At 42.2% G+C, this 20091-nt stretch overlaps 1 protein-coding gene across 1 annotated transcript in view; it reads right to left on the bottom strand.

Moving 5' to 3' along the window:
- COL13A1 (collagen type XIII alpha 1 chain) overlaps positions 1-20091 on the bottom strand; it is a 132412-nt gene that overhangs the window by 7081 nt on the left and 105240 nt on the right. The window contains exons 30-35 of the mRNA XM_083148593.1: positions 18138-18164; positions 16305-16385; positions 8680-8733; positions 8540-8593; positions 7667-7693; positions 3767-3853 (exon numbers count right to left, since the gene is read on the bottom strand). Coding sequence (XP_083004719.1) covers positions 3767-3853; positions 7667-7693; positions 8540-8593; positions 8680-8733; positions 16305-16385; positions 18138-18164 — 330 coding nt within the window. The remainder of the gene's footprint in view (positions 1-3766; positions 3854-7666; positions 7694-8539; positions 8594-8679; positions 8734-16304; positions 16386-18137; positions 18165-20091) is intronic.

The raw sequence follows: 20091 nt of genomic DNA, 5'->3' as shown, positions 1-20091 counted from the left end.
ATTTTTATCCTATTAAATAACATCAAAGGGACATGCGTTTTCTGGGTTTGCCCACCCCGTTCTCAGAGCCGGGCGCCGCAAATATAGGTCAGTCAAGACTGACTTATGTTTACGAACATGCAAAAAAAAAATCATTCGTTGGTCGGCGGCCATTAAATGATTTCGCCGACGTATGCTCCCCTGCAAATGGATATTTATGCTAAACATCCATTGGCAATGCGGCGGGGATGTTCGCACGACGGCAGGGGGTGGGCATTCACTGGCACAGCGGGCAGTGTTAGATGGCTCGCTAAGCTGCACAATTACACTGCTTAGCAAGCCACCGTGAATCAGGCCCCAAGCCCACAGCATGTGGCTGACTCTGAGTTGGACAGATCTCTGTGCATAGATGCAAATCGTGATTTTCCTTACAGCCCATGTGAATTTACACACGTTTGCATATGTCCATTATTTTTTGAGCCTGACGTAACTTGGCCGGTTCTGACTTTTATGTGAAATTGGGTTTTTCAGGGCAGGAACTGAGTAGTGATCCTACCTGTGTGGAGAAGGGGGGTTGCTGCTGCCAGTAGTGTCTGGTGTGGAGTAGGAGCGGAGAGCCCCTGCCACTGGCCGGTTTCTGGCACCTGCACAATGGTGCTACCAGGTGCCGGGACTGGCACTTGTGCACAAGCAGCGGCTTGATTGGGCATGCACAGAACCCCGGCTTTTATGGACTGCATCATCTGTAGCATGTAGAAGCCTGGCAGTCCCAGAGGCAAGAAACACCTCCCAATGGGACTACCTGCCCTGCAGGTGATTGGCATGTAGCACGTACAATAGGTATTCACTGCCAGTCACAGAATAGCCAATGCAGTTGCAGACTGGGCAGGGCTGCAGTCCTCAGCTCATAGGTAAATCCTCCACTGGTAGCAACAATGCAATTGCACATAACTGCCCTGACTTTTGGGAGTGGTGGGTGTCAGAGGCAGAACTACTAGTGGTGCAGAAGGTGCAGTGCACCGGGGCACCTGATGGCTAAGGGGCCCATTGCTGCTCCTGTCACCCTCTTCCACTCACCCGCTGTTTTTCCCCGTCACACTCTTTGCATCTGGGCTCACAACCCACAAGTTCCGACACTGGTGGGTGTTAATGTAAAACTGAGAAGGAAGCCTGTTTCCGGCATATCACTTCCACCTAGCATCTTGCTTGTGCAAACAGCAATACTATGAATGAAGAGTTTAGTGGCAGCAGGCTGAAATCAGTGCATGGCTTGGTTTTTCACTTGCAGCAGCACAGACTCCCGATTTAGCTAGCTACAATCAGGCTTCCATGGCAGTTAGCAAATACAGCCACTTTGTGTATGACTCAGAATCCCCCCTATATATTTATATTACTTTGTTGCTAATGGGAGTCTGTTCTTTACAGCCACTGCATCAAGGAGTACAGTGTTGGGTGGTTAAGGTACCGGGGTCTTAGAGGTGTGTTATGGTGCAGAAAGAAGAGGAGTCTGTTTAGAAAGTTGAGCTTGTTAAGTTGGTGAGCAGAAGGAAGCTGGAAAGTGCTCATTAGGAACAAAGAATTTAAAACACACATTAGGTTTATAATACGGACTGCGCTGCAGCTTTACCTCTGGAGCCGTCACTGCTAGAGAATGAGATACATTACTCTATACTCTCCAAGGTGACCTCTTCATCGATTCACCAATACTTTGCTTCTTATGATGATTCTTACATTAGCAAAAAAACTTATTTTGACTCATTGGACCAAATGTTCGACACCTTCTGTCTCTGAACTCCGTAACAGACTACTAAAACTTATCATATTTGATATTCGCACAATCTACCTATACCCCTCCTCATCAGTGGGTGCTTTTTTCCTAAAGTGGGAACCGTTCATAAAGTCCTTAGATCCAACTATCTGGGCTCAAGGCAACCTACTGTATCCCCCCTTGTGATCTTAATGGATCCATTACACAGATTACCGTTCTTTATATCTAAAACCCGATATTTCTTTGTGTCTTTTTTGCCTCTGTAGATATAGCATCTGTCCTGTTTAGAAGAGGTCCACCCTCTAGTTGAACACGCTCAACCTAACTACCACTCTTACTATTACCGCAGTATATTAGAATTGTGTTTTAGTATGCTACTGTATGTATGTACATAGGCGGACGTAAAGTCTCACCCAGCAGTTACCCCAGGACTATGTGGTATAAACCCTACTCCCAAACTCATTACTTGAACCACGTGATCTCCCAACTTCAACTAGATTATCTACGAAAAATCGCCCCCTTCCTCTTTTCCCTCTATAACATGTCATAACATTCTTAAATCAAAATGCCCCTATCCTCACAACCCTCACATCAGAAACCAATTCTCTCAACTGGCCCTGCCATTTTATTGTGGTAACCATACATTTATGGGACAACGTGTCATAAAACATATTATGTATATTTTATAGTGCTAGGTCGGTCCACAATTTATTGCTTGGTAATTATTCCTAATTATTATTTGGTTTTAAGATAATAGGTCTACAGATCATTAACCCTTTGAGTGCCAACGTTGCTGTGAGAGATGTGCAAAAAATCTGCTAAAAATGACAGTGGCGCTCACAGTGGCTGTTCTTTTTTTGGCTCAATGTTTAACAAAAATTCACTTAGTTGACTTAAGATCATTTGCCGGCAATAACTAAAGTGATTCATATTCCTCTACTTCGACCCTGGATATTTTGATATTTTTAGAGGATATTTTGCACATCTCGTTGGCATTTAAAGGTTAAACTAGTATACAAAGAAAATGGTTCTCTCTGTAGAGTAGCATATATAGAATTAAGTGAAATGTATCCCTTTTTATAATTATATTAAAGCTAACATTTGGAGAATAAATGTAATAAATGATAAGTAGGAAATGTAGTTGAATGATGAATGATGAAGGTTTTGGCTAGTAGTGTAATTCATGTTCAGGCGGCAGAAGTAGGAGTATTAGTACAGGATAGATGGAAGTATGATGGTGTCGGTGTAGGGTAATCAGGTCATACAAAGGATTGGGATTATAGACAGAGCACAGCATGCAGGAAAAAGGGTTGTTAAAGTCATACCAATGGGCAAGGGGCATCGAGCCCATCCAGCCCTGGTATCCCCGGATCACCATTTTCTCCTTTTACACCTCGATGTCCCTGTTCACAAAATCAACTATTTTTATTATTATTCCACAAAATGCAGGCACTCCTGTTTTCATGGCACATCACTCCGATCCGGTGGATTCAAAGCTGCGAGACACGATCTTTAGGTTTCCTTGCAATGAAAAGCCTAGATATTGTGGGTCACAATACGGACTGGATTTATTCTGGGTATACTACCATGCACAATTTGAGACTCATTAATAAGAGAAAGTTTTGGAGAATGTAATAAAAATGTAGATATTCTAGTAAACCCAGTCATCGTGTCCAGCAACTTTGCCAAATCTGGCTGCCATACCAATTGGTGGTTCTAGTGTTGAAGAAGGGAAGAATCGTTATGTACATAGAGTAGAAGCTCACATTACTCTTCCTGGTACCTGCACAGAACATTCTGTGCAGCTTTGGTGATAAGTGAGATCATCAATGAATATTTTGTAAAATATATTAGGTCTTCAAGGTTAAGCCATGTCAAAAAAACATAAAAAAAACAGAACGTATAGTAGATCTACCATCATCATTGAGCAAAGCAAATACATCTGCAGTATAATTCATTAATTGTTCTTCCCATCCTCAAATCCTACAAAAATACATACATTGCAAAAATCAAACATACCAACGGGCAGGGTGCATCTAATCCAGGCGCTCCTTGGTCTCCCTTATCCCCTTTAGGCCCCCTAGAGCCTTTCTTCCCCCTTTCCCCCTGCAAATATAATTAAGTTCAACAAAATATGTAACGACTTAGGATCATCCACTTCAAAGTTGTTTTAGAGAGTAATGAAGAAAAAAAACATAATATTGTCTAGAAATATTTAGAATATAATATATGCTATATTATATGTATGGTAATATGAAAAATAAATTAAATTATTGATTTTGTATTATACAATACATTTTGTGTATAAAATTGATATTAAAATAAGCTTAAATTGTGTCTTTTTTTAATGCCTCAAAAAAATTTGCGGAACAACCAAAATTTCACAAGTGTATAGATTTGGATTACAGACAATAATATAGGCTAAGTTTTGTTTTGTGATATTGTATTATCATATATATGCGGGTAGATGTTGTTTAGGTACTTTGTGTATTTTTTTTACATTATTTTATTTTATTCTAATGCACCAGGAAGTTTTAAAATTATGATTAGAATATGGCAGAAGTTAAAACCACAGTAAAACAGTAAGATACCGGTAACTACCAAAGTAACAGAAACACGTAAATAAATGAGGGACATTATAGCTACTGAAAACAGGTGCTGCTATACCTGTGATTCAACAGTTACATAAGGAAGTACTATCTCATCATGGGGGCCTGTATAAAAATGCCAGACTGTTGGGGTTGCTCAGTATTTCTAGAGGAAAATAGCTCACTGAGCTTGACCGAGGAAAGTTTGTCAGGATCTTTTGTGATGAAGGCTGCTAATGTAACGCATTGAATAATGGCTGATATGAATTTTCTATGTAAGGCTAAGAGGGAATATAGGGATAAAAGATTCCGGTGTAGGGTCTGAGAGCATGTTTTGCAGAATATTCATTAACAAAACATCCTGGGATATCTTATAGAGGAAGTTTGCTTCAGAAGTAAATTAGGGTTCCAGAAACTTGTATAATTTATTTGTAGGTGCACTAAAGCTGTCCTGATAGAGTTTGGTGATCATAACCAATGAATACACTTTGAATTGGTGTTTCCTATTTTTTGGTAGTTACCTGTACAATTATTTAGCATTAGCAAAGCAAATCATATGAAGTCTGATTGATACTAAGGACAGTGTGGTCAAAGAGGTGAAAGACCCCTGCTGTGTATAATACAGTTTGCAGTTTGTGTATTCGTATGCACATGTATGTGGAGATATTTCTACAAAGAACAGGAGAATAACAGGTTTGAGATCCTGCAGATAGAGATATGCAAATAATCACTGAAAGGAACCTTCTAATGGGGGCATTACACATGACAACCAATCAGATTGTAGCTATTATTTCGTGGAATGTACTAGACAAATGCTAAGAACTGTACAATCCAGTTGGCTGCTATCAGCCACATCTCTACATATCCTCTTTAAATACGTTTGATAAATGTCTTCCTATAGTCACTAATCCCCTACTGTATTGTTCTATGTATTGTATTGCAGCTGAAAACAATAGGATAGCCATGGCTAGCCATGCTGAACCATGGCCTAAGGAAGATAGATGAGATGAGCTTCTACTTAATAATACTCAGTAAGGGGTACTTAAAACCACTGCTGCACGGACCAAGGGTGCTTTATCCTGTACCAACCATACATTTGCATTTTTTTGCTAAATTGTACTAGAATAACGGCAGAATCTCACAGGTTGCAATGAATTGCAGCTTTTTTGTACACTTTCATAAATTGTCCCTGTGGACAACCACGGAATATGTGGTAACGGTAAGTGGCACTAGCACAGCAAAGGTGTTGTAAAGGTATAAAAGGTACTGTGGTTTAGTTTTTTCTGTAACTGAGAGGCAGAACAAGCTCAGAGCTTTATTTCAAATACGATCTTCAGGTCATCCTGATCCATAGCAAATAAAACCAGAATAAATGCCTGGTTGCTTTAATGTATAAGAAGAACATACACAGTACTGCATCAGACAACAAATGATTTGTTTTGCTAGTGGTAACACGATCAATGTAAAGATGGGAAGCGCTTCTTGCTGTTTTAGTTTACTAGTTATGTTATTATAAATGGTATATTATTTTATTGTGGAGGAAGCTTATTTATTGACTGTTGGACACAGGTTAGAAAATATAGGACATTATTAGGCAATTATAGCGAGGTAAAATAAGTTGTGGTCTTGCGAAATGAATATAGTGGAAGGATGTGAGAGGCAGAGGAACAAAAACCAGGGAAAAGGAAATTCAACAGAGAAAGGATAATCCGGGAGAAAAATGGAAAAGGCTACAGAGGAGGTGGGAGGAAAGACCCAGGTAAAAAGGCACGAGTTAAGGAAAAGGATAAAGGGGACAAAGGTGAACCTGTGGAAAGCAAAGAAAATACACACACAATAAAAGTGAAAAAAGGAAGTGGTGCAAGACTTCATTGCACAAGTGCGGTGATAGCACGTTTCAGTTGGTTCTCGTTAATCTTACTGCACAGTCACATTATTACACAAGACTTTCCTAGGGTGATAGGCCCAGGTACCATTATACAGAACTTTCCTCACTTGACCTTCACTTTTAGCAAAATATCTTCAAAGGTCACAGTACAAATGTTATGAAATGGGCAATGTCAGAGTGTAAAACTAATATATACATTATTCTTACTGTACGTTATCATGGTTTGTGCAGTAATTAGAGAAACCAAAGGAAAAATGCTGACAACGTTGTCTTTTGTTTGAGAATAAACAGGAATATACAATTGAATAAACTTTAAAGGAAAGCTGCCATTAAGATACATGTTGCTAGTGATTCAAATTGTATTATATACAAAGTCGTTATTATTGTTATTATTATTATTTATTTTAAGGCACCGCAAGGGATCTGCAGCACCATATTCTGTATAATAATTTCTATTTTGATCTGTAAATTTGTCTTTTTTATAAAGTGATTGATTAATAAACTCCATTTTATCCAATATTTGAAAATGTTTTTTTCGTATAAAAACATGGGCATTGGTAAGTCATTCCTTTCCACAGATTTTTGATCTACTTCATAGATGCAACAGTGATAGCTTCCTGTAAAAAACTACTCGTCCCATCTCTAGAGATTAGGAATATAATAGCTCAGCAAATAGTGGTCTAGTGGGGCATGTTACACAGTTCAGTAACATACAGTTGTACAACATCTTGATGATGGCTTTCCTTTAAGTCACTTTAGGTGGAATGATTAAACAGTCTACATTCTAACCATCTGCATGCCACAATGTGACCCATGCTACAATTAACTGCCAAACTGTTCTCTTGCATGCAGAACATGAATCCGATGAGGCGGAGCAGAAAAAATGGTTTGTACCCAAAACCACCACTGTGCCATAACCAACTTTAGGGTCCTTACTGGTGCCAACTACAGCTGTCATTAGCCTTATTTTATAGCTAATAAAAGCATGTAAACATGTATCTGTGTGGGGGTGGAAGCCATTGGTACCAATGACTCCTTACCCACTAGCATTTGCACTTGTGGTAAGGAGTATTTGCTTAGCAGTGCACTTTATAGTCTATTGGGCAACACAAGTTGCCCAATAGACTATAAAGTGAACACTCTCCACCGCCCTCCCCCAAACACAAGCACAAATCCTCATTAACAATACACGCCATCCAGAATTGTATTGTGACTTGGACTTTAACACAATACCAGTGGTAAGGACCCTTAGTATGGTATACCGCAGTGTAAAAATATATTGAGCGTGCTACAGTATAATAAGGATGCATTGGGTGCATCTAATGGTCAGCACTCCCTTTAGACAAAGATGTTTTCTAGTCACGTCAGTCCATTATCATTCCACCTGACTATATAGGGATTAGTCACAGACTAAGGTAGCTGGAGAGTAAAATGTGGACTTACCCGATTTCCCTTCTCACCAGATGGTCCCTGCAAATACAGAACATAGATATCTATCAACATAAATAGTGGCCTAATGAGTGGGGACTACTAGTGCTTACAGCACCCCTTTCACCAAGAGAAAAAAATGGGTGTCCTTTTTTGGGTTGACAGCTCCTAATACGACTTTAGGACATAGGTTCCAAAATACGGTTCTCAATGCACCCTAACATTTCAGGTTTTTAGGATAACCAAGCTTGTGTGAAGGTGACTTAATTAGTACCTCTATCAATTTGATTTAACCATCTGTAAACAGCCGTGGACCATTAAGGACTGCCTTTTGGAACTTCTACTTTAGGGTTAGATAGTAAAATAGAATTGACAATGACCCCGCACTGTCATACTGGAGGAACAAATAGGCTCCCAACCGATCTTGTTTTACTGGGCAGGTTTGAGTACTGTAGGCTACAAGAGTAAGAATTGCAAATACAGTTATGCTGCAACAGCTCCTATCTGACATTTATCTTCCTATTACTATATAAGCCATAACACTAAAGTACCTACAGTCAGAAGATAAACACGTATTACATAAAGATACATTGCAGAGAAACTATTGGATACCTGGCACACTGAGAAAATCAAAACAGTATATTCTGTTTTGCCGAGTTACTGTTTAGAACTATAGTGTATTACCATAAAGGTGCCGTGGATTTGGAAATGACAAATTAGCAGCTGATCTGCATGGAATTGTGAGGTCAATACTTAATTGTTTAACACATACTCAAAGTTTACACACAACCCTCTTAATTAAAAGAATAACTTTTCTTCAAGAGACACAGAAGTCAGTCAACCACAGTAGACATCTACATAGTGAACACAAAACATCACAGCACTCACAGGTGGTCCTGATGGTCCAGTTGGTCCTGTAACCCCAGGATCGCCTTTAGTGCCCTGCAAAACAAAGTAAGGGAGTCATTTTTAGCAATATTTGGCAAAACTACCCAAGTCCATAAGATAGCCACACACTATATAAATACCCGTTCTCCCTTTGGTCCTGCTGGTCCTGGAACTCCAATTGGTCCGGGTGTCCCCTATTACACAGAGAGACAAGAGATTAGTCATGTCATTTTGGCCTGGTTCTAACATGTACAGTCAGGAAACAAGCAAGTAGAAGAGAAATCCATTTATGCAGGCAGTCAAGTTATCTTTGGCCAGTTACAGTTTTCAGCATTGAGTCTAAACAGATCTTCAAAACATTAGGAGAAGATATAGATAAGAAGACAAAACACTGTATCCTTATAGTGAATGTATAACAAGCATTACAACCAATTGTATCCGAACTGCCATCCTGCCCGCTCAAGGCTGAAAAGGGTAACATGATGAAGATATATTGGTTTAGTCACATATTTAAAGCATCGACACTGATAAAAATTAAAACAGATGAATAAAAATAAAGGAAAAAGGTTTTGCATCATTTCAAGAAGGTAGCTTAGCATGCAATTTGTAAATCACCATGCTGCAGAAATGGATGCATATATGTAGAGGTCAAAGGGTCAGGCCACATAGCTTGCTTTTCACTTCTTCTAATGATTCCCCTCACACTAAAAACACTTGTATGAATCAGTAGATATAGGCAAATAGCTATTACGTAACATGTTTGGCGTTACTGTCATATATACTCAGCAGGTGTTCCGTAGAGTCAGGTAGAGTACGTGACCCCAACACAACACTCAATTCCCCCTTGCTGCTGTTTCCAGAAAGATAACACAGAACTCCTAAACAGCATATTTGGTAGGGGTGTAATAAACAGAAGAAAAGATAAAAGACTAGGATCTGGAATAAAATGCCATCAATTAGTGTATGCCACTAACAAAGTAATGCCAAACCTTTAGGGTATATATAATAAGGTTCAATTTCCGTGAACTGGTGTTATTTCATTATATAGATATAAAGTGGCAATCATTTACTGCTGCTTTAAATCTATAGGCTTATATGATGAAATAAGACTGGCTATGTGCACCTTATTACATACTGTATACCGGCCTATGTCTTAATTCATATTTACAAATGGACAGTGCTTAAAACCTTCTATACACGGTACTATGCTGTTCTATGAGGGCTTCTGTAGCCTTCTTCTTCCAAATCCATCCTGCCTACAATGGCCCTTATTCTGATCGGTGCGGAAATTCCCGCATGCGGACGGACCGCCGATGTTGATCGTCTGCGCATGTGCAGAGGTCACTCTGCGCATGTGCAGGCGATTTCGCCGCACGGATTCTTTATACGCCGCACAGGGGGCGTAGAGGGGCGTGAGGGGCTACTTAGCCTCATTACCCTATGCATACGCCCCGCGTTTCATGGGCGTTCCCATGCAAACGCGGGGCGTATGCATGGTAATGAGGCCGTGACGCGTGGGTACGGGGCGGGCATCTGACATCGCCGGATGTCAGCTGCCCGCCCCCATACATGATTTCACACGGACAAGTGTCCGTGTGGTCTTGTGTTGCGGGACCTGGTGGAGCGTGCGGCCCTGCATTCGATGTTCGGCGACCATCGAATGCAGGGGCTGCTCCCAAGACGGAGGAGGCGTATCCCCGTCCAATTTCATGCGGATCGCCACATATCCGCATACGGACGGCAGGTGGCGATCCGTATGGAAGGCGGGGATTCGCCTGCACGGTTGCGGCCGCATATTCTGATCGGGCCGCACCGATCAGAATAAGGGCCAATGTGTCTATAGCCACCCGTACTATATGATTGTGGGCTGGGGTGTAACTAGATATTCGTAGGCTCCATAGCAAAAGTTTGTAAGGGCCCCCTATTTAGCGACTGATGGTGATAAATGTATGTAAAACATATTACTTGATGGGCCCCCTAGCAGCTGCACCCCTTGCACCTATGGTAGTTCTGCCCTTGGCTGGCACTGCTGCATAGGACTTTCCAATTACAGGATATCTCCACAGATAGATGGATGGATGGAATAAAGCCAAATATACCTACAGTACAGATAGTTAGAGCTTTAAGAAACAGATCCATACATTTACAGCCAATCCTGGTCTAAAATCCAAATTTAAATAACAAGTGCTGAATATATTTTATACTGAATAGAAGAATATGATTAAAAAGGAATGTAGCCAATACCTTGGCGCTCAGCATGCTGACAGTCTACTCGCACAAAATCCCTACAGTAAGTATAGTGTTTAGGTTTAGGGCATACTTGCCTACCCTCCTGGAATGGCCGGGAGGCTCCCGAAAACTGTCCCCCCTTCTGGCCCTCTGAAAAAGTGGGAAAGGCTCCTATATGCCCCTGGACCACTGCATCTCCCCCACTCTCCTGTGCAAATCCCACGTTTTGAAGCTATTCGGGGAAGGGCCCCTTGTAGACTAATAACGGAATTTGTTGCACTGGGGGCGGGGCTTGCTTATGTCAATATCAGTCCCTGCCCCCCAAAATAACCCATAGAGGAAATGGTAAATGGAAATCGGGATTCTGACAGTTGGCATGCTGTATGCGGGCATTGCTAGCAAACCAATAAAGTTTAGTCATCTATCTATCTATTGTATCTATTGTATCGAAGTTGTATTTATTTCTTGTGATTGCAGCGTAGGGAAGCTTACACCTTGGGCAGATGTATAAGTACTTGACATATACCATATTTATAAATAATCCTTGGTACATTGTAAAGGGCAAGCTGACATCTATTTATCCAAACAGAGCAACACTTGAAGTGCCCCATCAGGTGCTATGGAATTTCCCCATTAGAGGTGATTATTGTATAGATTTGTTATTGTGCATTTGAAGATTTTGATTTGTCAACAATAGATCATGTGGTTTATCACATACACTTATTCACTAGCATCAGGATACAAAAGCCCCAGGAACTTATAGACAAGCAGTGGGGAGTCATGTGATTCATTGGGAACTATTCAATCCGGGGAGGGGCGAGTGGCTGACGGCGAGCAGCGCAGTTAACCCACCCTCAGTATTTAAAGCTCCTCCTCACTTGCCGTTTCAGGAAGCAGGCGACGTGGAAACGGTGAGTGCGGATGTCAAAATGGTGAGGCTCTCCCCTATAATATTAAATTATTTTGTACAAGATCATCCAATCTACTTTTAAATTATTTTATGCGCTGCGCACCTTGTTTTTTTTGTTGTTTCTACAATATTTCATCGTTAACTAGCCCGTTTTCTAGCAGCTGCAAGAGATCCAAATCATAGTTATCGCCCCCCATTCTGTTTCTCCGGGACCAGTCCTATTCCCTTTTCTTCTTTGTAACACTAACTAGATCCAACTACTTACTTCACTGCAACTGAATCATTTGCTCACATGGTATGTATGTTTCATTGCATAACAACCAAAAATCTAACAAGTAAGGAAAGCTATTGGAACATTTTGCCGAAAAGATATTTTTGAAAAAAAAAACAACAATTTTTATTGAACTGAGTTTTTCGGTTGCTTGTAGGTTGGGGGGAGTCATGTGATAGCGAACAGGCTGCAGTTAAGAACAGATGGGGCAAGGCAAGGTAGGAGAGATGTAGGTTAGTGTAATGGAGTTAGGACTCACCGGTGGACCAATTCTGCCGTCTATACCTGAAGCACCCTGGACAGCAGGGCAGAATGTGAATACACATGGAGGGGGCAGGACAATGGAAGGGGAAAACAGGGAGGGAGGGGAGATGTGAGTGAAGCGGCAACTGAAAACATACATACACTTATATTCCCTTATGATCAGCGTCAGCACTGAGAACACAGGATACCAAGGTAAAAGTGCATGGCACGTGGACACAATAAGATAAAATAAAGGTTGACTTATTATATATGTTTATATGGCAGTTGCTGACATAACAGGCTGCTTTCAAGTGAAACAATAAGTGATCTGGGTTAAAATCTAACTCGCAGAGACATCGGGTACTTCCAACTCATATTGTAAATGTGGCTGCAACAGTAAGAACATTTGTTTTTGTAATATACAACTTTTTGAATTTGATTAAATAATATATTTTTATGGTGTTCAAGACGGTTTTGGTATAAATGATAGATTGACTCTAGGTTAACAGTCATCAGGTCGACCACTAATGGTCAAAAGTGGGTAGGTCGAAACCTTTAAATGGTCAACATACTCAAAGTCGACATTGACAGGAGGTTGTTGACCATTACCTAAAGACTGTCGACCTAGAGTCAATCGAACATGAGTCCAGATACTGTCCGAAACCCATGTAAGCCACAATATCTTGCCAAGCTTATAGCAGCTGATAACACCAATCCACTTGTGCTGCACTGATTTGTAGAGGCCAGTACAGGTGACTTCATTTGCAAAGTACAGTGTGGCAGTTCTGCCTTAAGTAGCCTTTTAGGAGATTGTCACATTAATCAGAAGATTCTTATAACCTGATGGTGGACAGGTCAGACATCAGCACAGCCAAAATCCAATTCTAATATATTATGCGGGTATGATATTTACATTTAAAAAAAAATAATAATTAAGAAAAGTGTACACAACGACTCCAAAATCCGTTGAGATGAATTTGGAGAATAAAAAAACTCAACAGATAACTTAGCAAACAACAGCTAATATCTACACACTGCATATTAGAAAACCATAATTTGCAGTTAGGGGTTAAACAACTGCATTGTACAAAACAACATGCGGGCCATTAGTATGGTTACAGTCACACGCCACACAACAACACAGGCCAAACACAAACATCCACATCACTGGCAGAACTATAGTGGGTATGACCCCTCCGAAGTCCCTGTTACCATATACTCGGGGGCCACTGCTGAGCCAGGGAGGCTGGAGCAGGAAAACAACTGTGGCTATGGGGACAGGCAATCTGCCTCAGATTCATACTGAGGTGATGTTGCCCATAGCAACCAATCAGAATCTGTCTATCATTTTCTCAGATGCATTAGAGAAATGATAGACAGAATCTTATTGGTTGCTATGGGCAACATCACATCTTTTCATTTTTAGACTCTTTAGTAAATGTACCCTATATAGTTTACATTGTATAATTTATGTGTGTTGTGAGACAAGCTGGAAGTCTCTATAAGCGGAGACATGAAATATATTATAGTAACATAATCTGATATAGGTGTATGTATAATCTATGGGGTAGCCAACTCCAGTCGTCGAGAGCTACCAACAGAGCATGTTTTCCAGGTCTCCTCACAGAATCACAAGTGAAGTAATTAGCTCCACCTGTGGATCATTTATAGGGGGCGAAATGTAATAGGGTGCGATTTTTAGACTAAAAAAAAATCGCACCAAATCGCACCTTTAAAAATCGCATTTTTTGCCGCGAATTCGCATATGTAATGAGATGCGAATTAGCGGCAAAAAATGCGATTTGCCGCGATTTCGGGCGATTTTTAGTCATGAAAATGTGCGCATTTTCATAAATGCGATTTTGTGCCAAAAAAAAAAAGTTAAAAAAAAAACGGCGTGGGGTCCCCCCTCCTAAGCATAACCAGCCCCGGGCTCATTGAGCCGGACCTGGTTCCAAAAATACGGGGGGACAAAAAGCATAGGGGTCCCCCGTATTTTGAAACCAGCACCGGGCTCCAACAGCCCGCAGTGTCATGCCACAGCCGGGGGACACTTTTTACACAAGGTCCCCCGGCCGTACCATGAGCACCGTGGCTGGTCAGCCTTGGACGGGGTACCTGGAGGAGTGGGGACCCCCCCAATAAAGGGGTCCCCCCCCCAGGCTTCACCCGTCCAGGGCTGAAGCCCGGGGCTGTCACCGGCGTCCGTGGCCAGTGGACGCCGGCCTGATAGGGTTAAATCCATCATACATATCATTACATTGCTTTTTACCGGCGAACTACAAGTGCCAGCAGACCTCCCCCGCATGCTGGGACTTGGAGAACCACAAGTCCCAGCATGCGGGGCATTAATGGGCCCGCTGGGACTTGTAGTCCACCTGTAAAAAGAATGTTTATAAAAAACACACACACAGAGAAGTAAAAGTTTATTACACACACACACCTCACTTTTACACCCACATACTTACCATTCCTGGATCCAGCGCTGGTCTGGCTGCTTTACAGCCGGCTCCCCCCGCACTGACAGGCAGCGGGGAGAACCGGCTTTCTCCGTTGCTTCTAACAGCTTCTGCAGCGCTGTCCGAGTGCTACAGAGGCTGAGAGCGTGATTGGCTGAGCTACAGTATGCGTCTCCATGGAGACGCATAGCTCAGTCCTGATTGGCTGAGCTATGCGTCTCCATGGAGACGCATACTGTAGCTCAGCCAATCACGCTCTCAGCCTCTGTAGCACTCGGACAGCGCTGCAGAAGCTGTTAGAAGCAACGGAGAAAGCCGGTTCTCCCCGCTGCCTGTCAGTGCGGGGGGAGCCGGCTGTAAAGCAGCCAGACCAGCGCTGGATCCAGGAATGGTAAGTATGTGGGTGTAAAAGTGAGGTGTGTGTGTGTAATAAACTTTTACTTCTCTGTGTGTGTGTTTTTTATAAACATTCTTTTTACAGGTGGACTACAAGTCCCAGCGGGCCCATTAATGCCCCGCATGCTGGGACTTGTGGTTCTCCAAGTCCCAGCATGCGGGGGAGGTCTGCTGGCACTTGTAGTTCGCCGGTAAAAAGCAATGTAATGATATGTATGATGGATTTAACCCTATCAGGCCGGCGTCCACTGGCCACGGACGCCGGTGACAGCCCCGGGCTTCAGCCCTGGATGGGTGAAGCCTGGGGGGGGACCCCTTTATTGGGGGGGTCCCCACTCCTCCAGGTACCCCGTCCAAGGCTGACCAGCCACGGTGCTCATGGTACGGCCGGGGGACCTTGTGTAAAGAGTGTCCCCCGGCTGTGGCATGACACTGCGGGCTGTTGGAGCCCGGTGCTGGTTTCAAAATACGGGGGACCCCCAGATTTTTTGTCCCCCGTATTTTTGGAACCAGGACCGGTCCAAGAGTCCGGGGCTGGTTTCAGAAATACGGGGGACCCCTATGCTTTTTGTCCCCCCGTATTTTTGGAACCAGGTCCGGCTCAATGAGCCCGGGGCTGGTTATGCTTAGGAGGGGGGACCCCACGCCGTTTTTTTTTTATAAAAACACTTTTACACATTTTTATTAACAGAACCATGCACAGATCTCAATGATCTGTGCATGGTTCTGTCAAATTCGCCTGTCAGAACCTGGTCTATTTTTTTTGCGATTTTTGGTAACATTTACCAAAAATCGCACCCTATTACATTTGCGAGTTGTATACTTTATAATGGGAAAACATCTGGATGCGAATTGAAATGTGACTAAAAATCGCACTTCTTAAAGTGCGATTTCGCGGTAAAAAGTGCGATTTTTTACCGCGATTTTCAACCTATTAAATGTGCGATTTTCGGAAAATGTGCGATTTCGGCCGTTTTTGACCAAAAATCGCACATCTCTAAAAAATCGCACACTATTACATTTCGCCCAATGTGTTAGTGAGTAATGAGTACACCTGTGCAGCAGCTAGGTTGTCTGGAAAATGTGAACTGTTGGTAGCTCTTGAGGACTTGAGTTGGCCACCACTGATCTATAGTGTCTCAATGGAATTCTACTAATATTATAGTATGAAAGCATAGATAGGTTACTGTTGTACGAGGGTAATCCTTCCATATTCTTATGCCCTTAAATACTTATGTTAGTGCCACATATACTTACTGGTAAGCCCAAAGGACCTTTGTCTCCTTTATCTCCTTGGCCGCCCTTATCTCCTTTCACACCACTCTCTCCCACTTCACCCTGGAGAAAAGAGACAAAAAAATTGTCCCAGGACAAGACACAATCGCTGAATTGAACTATATTAAAATATATTGGAATATATTGGAATCAATTTGGAATATATTGACCCTATAATCTTAAAAATGATAGACTGTGAGACAACTATTAATAAATTGCAAGTAGATCAACTGTACTGTGCATATATACACTCTATAAGCCTGTGCTGCTTAACTGCAGCATACAATGCATCAGGGAGGACTCAGCTTACAAGATGAAAGACAATACAGTTAGGTAGCAACACTTGGGTCCGCTTTGAGGCTCACTCTGCATAATGGTAAATATGGAACTTGCCAGGGACCAATGACTAGAAGTGACCTACACTGAACATTTGTTATAATGAATTGCACAACCTCAGCGAGGCACACAGCTTAAATCATCAACTACATTTCTCTTGTCCCACATCTACCGTGATGGCAGATAACCACAGTGGGTTGCTGCTTGGTTAATAATGATGATTTTAGAATAATGCCTTGGCTTCATTAATCTCAATGAGCTTTGCTTGTCCAGGCCATTAAATGGTAAATGTCTGGCCCAGTTAGCCGCTGCTACATGTACTGCTGAGGGAAATTTGAGCTACCGTGCACACCGGGGAGCAGCCAGGTTGGTATAGGCAGCAATGAAAATACTTGGGGGAAGAGATATATGTGGAGGAGGTGGGGATGGGGCTACCTACGGTGGAGAAATGAAGAAAGGCCATCTTTTTTCATTTCATGATTTCATGTTAATTTTTCATGTATCATATTAGCGAATGATATAGCTACTTATGGAGTGAAAGATTTTACATTTTCTGGCTTTCATATTCTTGCTTATTATGTAAATAACTAAAGATCTCTATCAATCTAAGCTGTTTTTTTGAGAATGTGGTGATTCCATGGATGTTGAAGTCACAGTGTATATGCGCTGAACTCAGGGGCGGATAAAGCCTTCGGGGGGCCCGGGTCACTTTAGACAGAGGGGTTCCCTCCCACTTGTCATAACTGGCCACAAACTGCACGGGAGAATATTACACTGTCAAAATACAGAGTGAAGGCAGTATGCACTTGGTCAATGGGTAAATGCAGGGTGGAGGATTTATATATATATAGGCGGGGACGCGGAAAACTGATCAAATAGCTTAGTGGGTGCCCAACTAACATATAAGTACCAAAGCCTGTAGGAGACCTCACAGGCTCCGCGCTGCCACTGATTAAAAACCCGCCCATGATGAGGCCGCTGCTGATGCGGTCTTTCATGGGCCTGAGTAGCATGTGATGAGCTCCATCAATCAGTGCTCAGCACAAGATTCTCAGCCGCTGACCTCTTGTCCAAAGTCTCATGGGTCAACTCCCAGTAATGCACTTGTGCAGTCAGTGTGCCTTGGCTACTGATGCTTAGCACCATTAATCATTGGCAGATAGGTGAAGCTCCTGCACTACCCCATTACCATGCACAAAACCTTTAGCAAAAAAAACAACATGCTGTCCACAGGGGGCCCTAGATAGAGCGGGCCCAGGGGTACTGACCCCCTAAGCCCCCCTTAATCTATCCCTGGCTGTACTGCTCATGTCCCCGCCTCCTCTTGTGCTCAGAAAAGTAGAGAGCACTTATGTCCCGGATCCCTAGCCCTGGGCCCCACAGCAATCAAAAGTACTGTCACAGTTGTAGATACATCCCTGAAATCATCCTTAGTTATGTAAAAACTAAAGTCTGTTATTAGTGTTTATTAGTGCTTACCTTTTGGCCAGGAAGACCAGGTGGACCCTTTTGTGGAAAAAACAAAAAACAGACACACTGTTATATACTGTATACTGTATATACTGTAATACTGTATATAATATACTGTATACTGTATATACTGTAATTATCAAATGTTCTGTTTCACATGCTATGATGAAAATTTAAAAAATCCAAAGTTTATCATAGCAGATGACATATTGTTAGGTCCCAGCGTTACCACAATAGTTTCAACTATACAAAATTGCACATTGACTTGTGTGTAAATCAAAGGAAATATAAGAGTGGCATTAGCATCATGATATAGATGAACTCTCAGCAAATAACTGTGGCAAAGTGGCTAGCATTGCTGGATCATAGCACTGAACAGGGGTTTATTTTCAACCAGGGCACTATCTGTGTGGAGTCTGTATGATCTCCTCATGTTTCATGGGTTTCCTCCCACATTACAAAACATTCCATAAGAATAATTGGCTTCTTACAGGGGATGGAGGAGAATGATTCAGTATTGTCTGGAAAGCACGGTGTAATATGATGATGCTATAGGCATAAGCAATAATAATAATTTTACTCTTGCAGTGCATTGAGAAATGAAACACAGCAATTCCAGCAGAGGGCAGCAAACGCTGAGGAATAGCATGCTGACGCTGGACAGTGAGGAGCATTATGCATACTAAACATGGAAACAATGTTGACTTAAAATGTATTCAATTTATGTATCGTGCACAAACCATGCTCTCGCTTTCTATTTAAAGTTATGTTTCTATTTATACCTAATGTTCCCAGTGTAAAGTCTTTGCTGGCACATTGAAAATTGAAGAGAATAATAGTCTTGAAGTATAAACTGTCCTAAATCTATCAGAAGTGGATTAAAAGCAATGAATGCCATTATGCATTAATGCCATTTTTGTCGCCAATAATCGTCAAACATGACCATGCTTAGCCATATTGCTCATAAATATACATGGTGCATAAAAATACATGGAAATGGCGCAGCATTAAAATCTCTTTGCCTGCACTGTGCTATTCTATTTGCGCATGTTTTCCCACATCTCTTATAGGGCCAGATGTACTAAGCTTGAAAAGTAAAAAAAATGGAGAGTGATAAACCACCAGCCAATCAGCTCCTACCTGTCATGTCACAGGCTGTGTTTGAAAAATAACAGGTAGGAGCTGATTGGATGGTGGTTAATCACTCTCCATCTTATCACTTTTCATGGCAGTACATCTCGCCCCCAAAGAGCAAGGTTTAGAGAGCAAGATGGCAGCATTGGCGGAGGAGCCCTAGCTTGCACCAGCTGATGAGAGGAATTGGCATAGAAAGGGCATTCAAGGGAAAATGAGACTAAACGAAGCAGTAATTAATTGAAAGTGACATTTCAATTAATTACAGCTTAATTATAAAGTGTCAGGTTGTTGATATGACACTTTGGCACAGTGTAAGGGTTGCACACAAGTAAGGGTGCATTACTGTACATTCACAGGAATTAATGTGTATAGGTGCACTAAGGGGTAATTCAGACCTGCTGCTCGCTAGGCTTCTTGTATTCGCTGCCTAGCGAGCAGGTAAATGCCCCCTGCCGAACGCACGCCGCCCTTGCTCACCAAATCCCTGTGACACAATACCAGTTTATGTGTACACTTCCACTTACATGCGGCCACATGGAGAAAACACCATTCGATGGTCGCTCACCACTGAATACAGGCCAAATGGGGATGGGCGCCTGCCCCGAGCAGGTGTCTGCCTAGTGTTTCCATGGGTGCGCCCACCATTTTTGTAGGCACACCCATAAAAGGCTGGGCAGACCCCAGCGACCACCCCCTTGTCTGCCCATCATTTAGCCAATGCCCCAGCAAGTGTAAAACTCCACCATCGTGGACGGGGCCAAATTTGGACCTGTGTGAACAGGCCTCAATCGGCCCCTAAGCACAGACCAGACCAGAAATGCTGTTA

The sequence above is a fragment of the Crinia signifera genome, chromosome 6 (assembly GCF_055691185.1).
Source record: "Crinia signifera chromosome 6, ASM5569118v1, whole genome shotgun sequence".
Lineage (NCBI taxonomy): Eukaryota > Metazoa > Chordata > Amphibia > Anura > Myobatrachidae > Crinia > Crinia signifera.
The sequence above is the reverse complement of the archived record's forward strand: the minus strand, read 5'-3'. Positions and strand labels throughout refer to the sequence as shown.